Raw genomic sequence first — 11,079 nt, forward strand, 5'->3', positions numbered from 1 at the left:
GGGAGGAGGAGAGGAGAAGGGAATGAGGAAGTGGCTGCCCCTCCCCCACCAGCCAAGCTGAGGACCTGGTCAGGTGGGTAGGGGGCAGGAGAGGAAGTTGCAAGAAGGCCACAACTCACAGCACAAGATGGTAAACGGCTCCTGCTGCTGCACTGGGATGTGGCGGCGGGTACAATATATGTGTGGGGAGGTGAGTGAGTGGAAGGGGAGGGGTTCAGGCACCTAACAAAGAAAAAGGGAGGGCATGGGCACAAAAAGATGGGGGGGCAAAAAGAAGCGGGGTAGAACCAGCCAAAGGAGGGGGGCTTTGAGGGAGGAGGGTGCCCACGGGTGCCTGAGGGTGGCCCACACAACAGCAGCTGCTCCTGCTGCAATTGCTACTGCAGGGCCCCACAAGAGCGAGGCAGGGGAGGAGGAAGGGGCAGATGGTTTGGGCGGGGCGCAGATGGGGAGGGCTCTGGTGGCAGCTGGACGTGTGGGTGGGGGAGGTGGGGAAGGAGGCAGTGGCTGCAGGGGGGGCTGTGTTTCTCATATCTTCCTCTCCAGAACAGTTGCTGTCGCTATCGGAGCAGGTACTGGACTAGCTAGAGCATAGTTCTGATCCATGATGTAATTCCCATACTTGAGAGGACTCAATTATCTTTACACATCCTATACTGGAACATGGTGGTACACTCACAGGCTCTGGGTGAGAGACCTTTCCTTTCCTCCAGACAACCCCCTAACCTCAGGAAAATTCTCACTAGCCACCACACTATAGAAATACTAATCCTGGAACTTTTCCTTGCAAGAAACCCCACTGACTGAGTAATTCTTGTAGGGCTGATGCTTTGGAAGAGTTATTACAGATGTGTGTTCATGAGGCTCAGAGCTCCCTCAATGAATGTTTGAGTTTGGAAACACAGTGGCCTCAGTCCATAAAATTTCTGCACTGAGGAAAAGAATATAACAACATTGGTGTTATTATCGAGTTAGCAAATGATCCAGGAACATCCTTGGTGTAATGTCTGTGTCCAAGTGGCTCCCTGTTTCAGGCAGATGCCAGTTGTTTCTGCATGCGGCAGATGTGTTTATCTAGAAGATCCCATGTTCCAGGTTTCCCCTTTTACATTATATCATGTGTATTTTTCGCACATGAGAACAAGCTGTTCTTTTGTAGCAGTCCCTAGTGTGTGAAGGTATGACAAGAGAATCTGCCCAGGTGCCCTGGCATTTGCCATGAGTGAGATTTCCTAGCAATGAGCTAGAATTTCTGACTATCCCCAGCAAAGGGAGAAGGTGTGACAAGGAGACCCCTCACTGCATCTAGAGGAGGAATCCTGGGGCATGTGGGGAGAGATCAGAGGTTATGGGATGCAGGAATGTCTGGGGAGGGCGGAGAAGACATTGGTGACCAGAGAGCTCTTATAAGGGGGCCACCTGGGATGGGGAAGGAGATTAGGGACAGGGGTTAGAGTCTGTGGAGAGATTGAACCAGATGAGTAGAAAACTGAGATTTCTTCTCCCACAGATGCCACGTAAAACTGAACCCCCTGACTCACCAGCCTGGGTTCCCTCCGTCAGTATGCTGCTGGGAAAAGCCACAGACCGAATCCCATTTCTCTACCTCCATACACCCACTCAGGGTTTTCCAGCTGCAGTGACATGCACCCTGTCTGACCAGCCACTGCATGGCCTAGCAATAGACAGGCTAAAGCCAAGCAAGCTCCCGAGAACCACAGAGTAGAACCATCCTATGCTCGTCCAAACTCTGAGCAGTGTGGTATTGCAACCCAGTTCCCCCCTCACTCGTTATGTGGAGATGATTACATGCTTGTAATCCCATGCTTATGGAGATGATTACATGTTAAGCTGCGATTTCCCCTTCACACTCTTTACTTAATGGACAACCAGGTGTCAGTTAAAGCATGAAACCAGCATATTAACTACAATGTATAGTTTTCAAGTCATCAGAAGGGACAACAGACCACACCACGTTACCTAACAAATAGCCCAAATGCAGTGTAATGTGACTATTGCACATCTCTGCTCTGCCCCCTACACACCCTCTGCACTCCCGGACCTCCCCTGGGACTGAGAGAGGAGGAAAAATTCAGCGACAAGGAACCGCTCCTTAAAGCACATATTTGTTGGAACTGTTTCCCATACATCTGTCGTTCCCATTTTCCCAGGTATCTCTTGGGGTGTTTCGGTAAAACTCAGCCATTCAGGTTGCTCTGATCACAGAATCACAGGGCTGGAAGGGACCTCAGGAGGTCATCTAGTCCAGCTCCCTGCTTCAAGCAGGATCAACCCCCACTAAGTCATCCCAGCCAGGACCTTGTCCAGACAGTTCTTGGCATGACCCCTGCAATCTCTCCTGAGCCCTCAGCACTCATTTTAAGGCAGAAACTGGCAACTCACTGAAATCCCGTGCAGCAGAGAGTGGAATTCTCCTCACTGCCACAGGAAGGCAGAGCCCCGAGGATAAGTGCATGACTCTCACATGTCTGAGACTGAAAATACTGGACAGCAACTCTTACGAGTCCCCTGTTCAGTCCCTGTTGACTCTGGTTGGCAGAAATCCAGATGATTTCATCAGCTCCGTGAGCAGTGGAATAAGCAGAAAAGAAACCCTGGAGAATGTCAGCTTGGGAACCTCCCTTGGGAGGGAACACACAGTTTTTTCGATAACACAGGCTCAGGTTTTTCAGGAAAAGCAATTGTTGCAAAGCGTTCAGCCTAGCAACTGAGGATGTCTTTCTTTTCTTTGCGTAATGTGCTGCCCTCTTCACTGTGTTGGGGATACTACCAGAAGATACTGAATTAACCATATTTTGAATTGACTGTAGCAGCCTAGACACCACCACGTGCACTTGTAATATCCACTCTATTAGCCTCTGAAATTCATGAACAATCTGTGCAGGCGAAATGGTGTGATCCTGAATTGATGCAGTACTAAGGGTGCAATCGCCTTCTTCCTGAAAGTTTGGCCACTGTCGCTGGGTCGGGGAAACTTCCCCTAGGTACCAGAGCCATGTGTTCATATGCATGACGAAGGACTAAGTCATGTCACTGAAGTCAGAGATTCCATGACTTTCTGAGAACCCCATGATATGTTCCACTTCAGCTCCAGGGGGAAGAACCAGAAGCAGTGGGGGACCCTAAGCACTTGGCCGCAATAGATGGCTAAGGACCAAGATGCTCTGAGCAATTGCTGGTGTCATGGCAACCCAGAGATCTAAGCTGCTGTGGGAAGTGGGGGCTGGAGGGGGGTTTTGCAGGCCTGTGAGCTGCTGTGGATGCAGAAGAGAAGAGTGAGGGGGAGTTGACAGTAGCCTTCAACTACATGAAGGGGGATTACAAAGAGGATGGAGACGGGCTGTTTTCAGCAGTGACAGGTGACAGAACAAGGATCAGTGGTCTCATGTTGTAATGGGAGAGGTCTAGGTTGGATATAAGGAAAAACTATTTCACCAGGAGGGTGGGGAAGCACTGGAATAGGTGATGGGAAGTGTGGTGGAATTGTCATCCCTAGAAATTTTTAATCCCAGCTTGACAATGACCTGGCTGGGATGATTTGGTTGGGACTGGTCCTGCTTAGGATGGGGGGCTGCCCTTGATGATCTCTTGACGTCTCTTCATTGCACTGAGTGGACGCACCCCTTTGATAGCTCACCCCTGAACTAGGTGCTCTGTGCTTCATCTCTCTCCAGCTGCTCATTGTGCTCAGTTCCCAAGTAATTTGTGACATGGCCACCGTCCATTGTCCTGGCTCTTTCCGTGCAGCTCTCCGCTGTGGCTTTGCCCAGGCTCCCCGTAGGTTCAAGTGGTCTGCGCTCTCTAGCTCCTGGTACTGGTCTGCTCCAGATGCTGCTCTGCCTCAGCACTGCTCTTTTCCCTTGTGTCCAGCTCTGACTCTTATGGACCACTTCACTGCCCCAGGGTGGTTGCCCCCTATCTACTATATTAATGGCTTAATCATCTCACTTGGAAACTAGCCCAAAGTAGCTCAATCTGTTTATTGGCTCACATATGCTTTATGAACACACAGGTCTACATATCAAATAATAAATATCAGCTTTTATTATGTATCCTATTGCAGATTTGAATTTGCAGCAGCCTCGGCAGGGATTCGTCCACACTAGCAACGAAGCTCTGAGAGGAGAAATCGAGTTCATGTTCAAAACCCCGATATTAGTTGGCATGTCCTGATTGAAGAATGGTGGATATTTCAGGCACAAAATGCAGAATTTCAGTGTTAAACGCATCCCTAAAGTGCCCCAAAATTTATAGTGTCCTCTCAACAATAACGTTATTTTATACAATGTGTTCAATGCTAGTAGTCACATTCTGCAGATGTTTTGGCAGATTTTCTTACGAAGCTCTTTGGTTTTAACCCCATAAATGATCGGGTTGAGCATGGGGGGAAGGAGAACATAGAGGTTGGCCACAATGATGTGAACGTGAGGAGCGATGCCTTGACCATACCGGTGTATGAGGTTGGAGAATAGGGTGGAAGAATAAGTCATGAGCATCACCCAGATATGGGCGGTGCAGGTGCTGAGGGCTTTTTGGTGAGAGTCCTTGGAGGAGATTCTGAGGATGGCCCTGATAATCAGACCATAGGACAGGACAATAAGCATCAGGTCTAACCCAATTACTACAAAAGCTATCACCAAGCTGTATGCCCTGTAGACTGTGGTGTCTCCACAGGATAGCTTTGCTACAGCTATGTGTTCGCAGAATGTGTGGGAGATAAGGCGGTTGTCACAGAATGGCAGCCTGCTCAGAAGCAGGGGAGCAGGCAGAACAAAGACAACGCCTCTTATCAACCCTATGAACCCTAGTTTAGCTATTCGTGTGTTTGTGAAAATGCTGATGTATCTCAGCGGGTTGCATATGGCAACATAGCGATCAAGGGCCATGGTCAAGAGAACAGCTGAGTAAATAATAGCAATCATGTGAAGGAAGAATGTTTGAGTGAGGCAGCCACCCAGAGTGATGCCTTTCAAATTGAACCAAAATATACACAGCGCCTTTGGAATGACGGAGGAAGATATGCCAATGTCTGTGAGGGCCAGCATGCAAAGCAGCAGATACATTGGCTTGTGCAGGGTCGGCTCTTTTGCCACAACCAAAAGAACGGTGAAATTTCCCAACAAGGCAATGATGTAGAAGGCAGCAAAAGGGATGGAAATCCACACATGGGCAGCTTCCAGGCCGGGGATACCGTTCAGGATGAATGTTGAAGGGCCTGCGCTGGTGAGGTTGAAAGCTGCCATGAGGTGGCTGATGTGTTGATTGGGCTCAGAAGTGCTTAAAGTTCCTGAGAAAAGAGAAGCATAGTAATGGAAGATTACACACTTAGTGGGGGGGTTGCACATTTTATAAGAAATACTATGGTAATTATTAATACAGTAAATATTCAGTAGTTATTAAAATATAGAAAGGTGGTGAGCAACGGGGCAGCAATACATGCAAATGACACAAGATTATTTTGGTCCTAGCCAAGTTCAGAAAACTCTATCCAGGGAGGTACCCAAACCTCATGTACGGGCTTCCTGATAGCAGACAAAATTGATGTCAGAAATGCAATGTCTGCCCACTGGAGGGGAAAAGAAAACTTTCAAATTCTCAGAAACCTTAACATGGTTCTAATTTAATGGTATAAATGCTGAGCAGAGACCTGGGCACCACGAAGCCCTTCTCATTGTTCAGAAACAGAAACTAAGGTTAACACTGGGATCTGAGGGAAGTGGGATGAGGAATAATATGGAACGTGTCATGCCATGATGTTAGTCATCCAGTGTTTCACCCTACTTTCTGCACCACTCGGCAGCTTTCTCACCCAGCATATTGCAGAACTAGAGTGCTTCATGGCACAGCGGTGAGTGAGAACAATGGCTCTGGTTTCCCCTGGACTGGGGCCAGGAGTATAAGTAGGTGTATTATATGATCATAAGACAAATCTATAGAAAGTGAGCAGTAGAGATTGGATCAGGAATGTGTTCCGCTGTCTCAAAACATGAATATTTAATTTAACTGAAATGTGGGAAATACTCATCATCTTAAAAATGCTTTCTTCACTCAGTGCCTAATTAGACTGAGGAAATCATTACCCTGTTTATTTATATGTGAGACTATGGAGCTATAATAATTACAGCCAGATAAAGAATTTGGAATCCCTATATACCGACATGTTTCTGAGCACAAGCCAATCCCTCGCTACTGAGCATTAGGGTAACATCTGCAAGATGGTTAAGTTTCATCCCCATCCGTCTCCTGCTGGGTTTCTCATACATTTAATTGCAGCACCTGGGGCTGTCATGGTTAGAAAGAAGCCACTGGACTGGATGAACCCTAGGTCTTGTCCAGAATTCAGTTCTTATACTGGAAACGAACCAAGTTTTCCCCATAGAAACAGATATCGTCAGGCTGGTCTGTGACTTTGTGCTCCAGAGAATAGGCATGAAAAGCACAATGTCTAAGTATTTAGCATTACAGGTCTGCACCTCTGTTACCTTCCTCTTTTTTTTTTTTTCCTGGTGGGATACTTTCTTGCAATGCCCAACTTTGTCTGAGACATAAATTACAGGGATTAACTGACAAGTGTTAGGAGAGGCATGTGCCATCAACACAGGTGGTTACCTTCCTAATATAATTCGGAAGACCGAAAAGGAATTTGAAGAAAAGCTAGCCAAAAACAGCGAGAGTAATAGCAAGTTTGCATTTACTATTTACATCAGAAACAGGACACCTGATAAATACCCAGTGGCAAACCTGAATGATTGAGGTGTTCCAAAACTGTAAGATCATTACGGAGGAACTAAATGAATTCTTTGCATTGATCTTCATGGCTGAGAATGTTAGGGAGAGAGTCCCAAACTTGAGCCGTGCATTTTAGGGGACACATCTGAGGAATTGTCCCCGACAGAGGTGTCGTTAAAGGAGGTTTTGGAACAAACCAGTACACTAAACAGTATTGAGTCTCCAAGACCAGATGGCATTCACCCCAGAGTTCAGAGACAACTCCAATGCAAAATTGTGGAACTACTAACTGTGGTTTGCAACCTATTGTTTAAATAATCATCTGTACCACATGATTGGAAGACAGCTAATGTGACACCAACCTGTAAAGTGGACTCCCAAAGTGATCCTGGCAAATAGGGCTTTTCTTCAAATTCCGTTTTTAAGTCTAACATCAGTACCAGACAAACTAGTTGAAACTATAGTAAAGAACTGAACTGTCGGACACAGGGGTGATCATACTTTTTTGAAGAAAGGCAACGGCTACGTCTACGCGAGAAGCATCTGTCAACAGACGTTACTGTCAGAAGAGTTGTTCTGGGAAAACTTCTGTCAACAGATCACGTCTACACATAAAAGCGGCTCGACCTTTTGATCTGCTCTGTTGCCAAAAGGTCTCTGAAGCATCTACATGGCTTTTTTGTACACAGCTTTGATTGACAAAATGCATTTTGTGTGTAGATGCTCCACGAGTTTTGTTGACAAAACCCGTTTTGTTGACAAAACTCTCAAGTGTAGATGTAGCCAACATGTTTTCTATAGAGGGAAATCACGTTTCTTTAATCTGCTAGAATTCACTGAGGGGGTCAACAAGCAAGTGGATAGGGTAGATCCAGGGATGGAGTGTACTTAAATTTCCAGAAGTATTTGACAAAGTACCTCACCAAAGGCTCTTAAATAAAGGAAGCTGTTGTGGGATAAGAGGGAAGGCCCACTCATGGATTGATAACTTGTTAAAAAGATAGAAACAAAGAATATGAATAAATGGCTGATTTTCAGAATGGAGAAGGGTAACTAGTGGCATCCACAAGGGTCCACACTAGGACCAATCCAATTTAACATACTCACAGGTGATGTGGAGAAAGGACTAAATACTGAGGTAGCAGACTTTGCATATTATACTAAGCTGCTCAAGATAGTTAAGTCCAAAGCAGACTATGTTGAGCTTTAAAAAAAAAATAACCTCACAAAACTAGGTAACTGGGCAACAAAATGACAGATTAATTTTAATTTTGATAACTGCAACTTAATGCTTATTCAAAAACATAATCAACATAATCCTAATATCTGCACAAAATGATGGGAACTAAATTAGCTATTGCCATGAGAGTGAGAGAGAGCAATCTTGTTGTCATTGTGGACAGTTCTCTGAAACCATCCACTCAACATGCAGCAGCAGTCAAAAAACAATCAAATATTAGGAATAATTTTAAAAAGGAATAGAGAATAAGACAGAATACCAAAATATATTTGTGGAGCTAAGGTGACCAAAGCTGCATGCAGTATACGAGATGTGGGGATACTATGGATGTATAGAGAGACAATAAGATATTATCTTTCTTATTCTCAATCCTTTTTTAACTCTTCCTTATATTCTGTTTTCTTTTTTGACCGCTGCTTCACGTTGAGTGGATGTTTTCAGACAACTATGCACAATGACTCCAAGATCTCTCTTGGGCTGTGTCTATACTAGCCAAAAACTTCGAAATGGCCATGCATGCTAATGAGACTCTAAATATGTATTTCAGCACTTCATTAGTAAACTTCAAAATGGCCATTTGCATGGCCATTTTGAAGTTTTTGGCTTTTGTAGACATAGGGTTAAGCAATATGTAGGTATCCGAATCTCGGAAAAAAGAATACACACAATGCTTACACAATGATGGACAATTAAGCATAAGGTAACAGTGTGCCTATGTCTACGCTTCCTCCCTACTTCAAAGGGGCACGGTAATCAGGCTGATCAGAGATTACTAATGAGGTGCTGGGATGAATATACAGGACTTTATTAGGCTAATTCTCCCCCATGGCAACTTCGAAGTGTCAAATTTCCAAGTGCCGGCATGCCATGTAGCCGCAGTCACTTTGAAGTTGCCAGAGGGGAGAATTAGCCTCATGAAGTGCTGCATATTCATCCCAGTACTTCATTAATAATCTCCGATCAGCCTGATTACCATGTCCCTTCAAAGTAGGGGGCAAGTGTAGACATAGCCTGTGAGTCAGTAGCCAAAATATCCAATGTGTTCTTGGGATGAAAATCAGGGAAATCTGAAGGAAAGGTAGAGAAGTTATGTTACCTCAGTATTTGTTCCATTGCCATTTTTGCTGGAATCTTGTGTCCAGTTCTGGTGCCCATGATTCAAAATGGATACTCTGAGAAGGATTCAAAGAAGAATCACAAGAATTAGTAAAAGTTGAGAAAACAAGCCATATACTAACAGATGTTTTGGAGCATAAGCTTTCATGTTCAAAGACCTGCTTCATCAGATGTATGAGCATCATACATCGGACAAAGCGGGTGTTTGCCCTCGAAAGCTTGTGCTACAAAATATCTGTTAGTCTATAAGGTGCCACAGGACTTGTTCTCGAAGATACAGACTACCACAGCTACTTCTCTAACACAAGCCTTATACGGAGAGACTCAAAGATCTCAGCCTATTTAGTTTTAAAAAGGTGGCTAGGGGGTGATTTGGCAACCATCTGTAAGTACCTATATTGGGAACTAATACTTAATGACAGGTTTCTTATCCAATCATAGAAAGGTTTAACACATTCCAATGGCTGGAAGACGGAGCTAAGAAATGTATTCCTTTATTCCCATCAGAATTTCTTTATCTGGCAAGAGGAAACTTTGAAACAATTTACAAAGTTTCAGAGCAGAGTCTCCATCACTAAGAAATTTGAAAGGAAGTTTGGAAGTTCCTATAAATGATCCTCTCTTTGAGTGATGTTGGAATTGGAATACACATAAACCTGTAGGGAACACTTTAACCTCCCTGGACATTGAATAATGGATTTTTAAGTCGTTATTGTCCTACAAAAGGATTTTACCAAAGGATTCCCAAGGGAGACATCTGAATTGGAATGCATTTGCAAGTTTGACGTAATTAACCTTAGGCTTAACAGGAAGCTCAATTATCTTATGCATTGCCGTGGCAATTTCTCCACTTTTGATATTCGCAGAAATGGCACCCATTCCACTTCTTTCACTAGTCCTATTAATGACAGATGCCCCCCTCCCCGCACTCACACACACACACACTATTATTTCCTTACCTTCTCCTCTTACTTCTTTCCTGCTATATAAACCTATAGGAACCCTGGGTTCTTATATTTGCTCCATATTTGGTGAAGAGGGTCTTACCTTGAAAGCTCATTACCTAATAAATAAAATGATTAGTGTTTAAGGTGCTATAGGGGTGCTTGTTCTTGATGTGAGCAAGACACGCTGATCTGCAAGAACACAGGTTAAAGTCTTGGACAAAAAAAAAATCAGGAAACAAGTAACAGGAAAATAACCTAATGTCAAAACCCTGGGAAAAGGGGTTTCAAGTGGTAATATTGTGCCAAATTACCCAGCATATTATTATTAGAGCGTAAGAATACTACAGAAACGAAGCCACTCCTCACTGGACAGAGGACGATGTAAGGAAATAGTGAGGCAGGCATCAGATGCTCATGGGCACTGAGCCAATGGTTGTTGATACGATAGTTCGAAGCTGTCCCATCCACACTGTCAATCTGCAGTTCTAAGGCTGCACTTTGAAATTCCTACAGCCTCCATTATGCTAATGATGTGCTGAATATGCACATTAGCCCCTCATTAGCCTGCTTCAAATTGGCTCATTACCATGGCACCTCCTATGGGAGGGGCCGAGTGTAGAAGCAGCCTAAAACGTTGCATCCTGTAATTAAGACAGCGTGTGCATCAGTACTAATGAGAACAAAAGGATCTGCCCCAGCCTACAGAATACTGGGTTTCCTTCAGTTCTGTAGGACACAGCCCAATGAGAGAGAAGAAGGTGGACACACATGAATACGAGCAAATATGGGTGTAGTCAGAATCCTATAAAATACACTAAAGTCTATTTTATAACAAAGAAAAAATGTGAATAGATGTGCTCTTACTGCCGCTGTTCTTTATGTAGTCAGGAAACTCAACTTCCAAGCTACTGATTTCTCTCTTAAGTTTGCAACTGTAGCCAACACAGTCTAACCCACATTGATGTGACACCTTATTGCCGTCCTTACATGTTACAGCGCTGCATGCTCTCATTAGATAAGGTGCAC

The 11,079-nt window shown here is 44.5% G+C and overlaps 1 protein-coding gene across 1 annotated transcript; it reads right to left on the reverse strand.

Annotated features, from left to right (window-relative positions):
- Positions 1-4,325: 4,325 nt before the first annotated feature.
- Positions 4,326-9,153, reverse strand: LOC142002645 (olfactory receptor 52D1-like). The gene is made up of 2 exons (XM_074978904.1): positions 9,087-9,153; positions 4,326-5,308 (listed from the first exon to the last, which is right to left on the reverse strand). The coding sequence occupies exon 2, from the start codon at positions 5,262-5,264 to the stop codon at positions 4,326-4,328; it is 939 nt and encodes a 312-aa protein (XP_074835005.1). The 5' UTR covers positions 5,265-5,308; positions 9,087-9,153.
- Between the last annotated feature and the right edge of the window lie 1,926 nt (positions 9,154-11,079).

This window comes from Carettochelys insculpta, chromosome 1 (assembly GCF_033958435.1).
Source record: "Carettochelys insculpta isolate YL-2023 chromosome 1, ASM3395843v1, whole genome shotgun sequence".
Taxonomy (NCBI): domain Eukaryota; kingdom Metazoa; phylum Chordata; order Testudines; family Carettochelyidae; genus Carettochelys; species Carettochelys insculpta.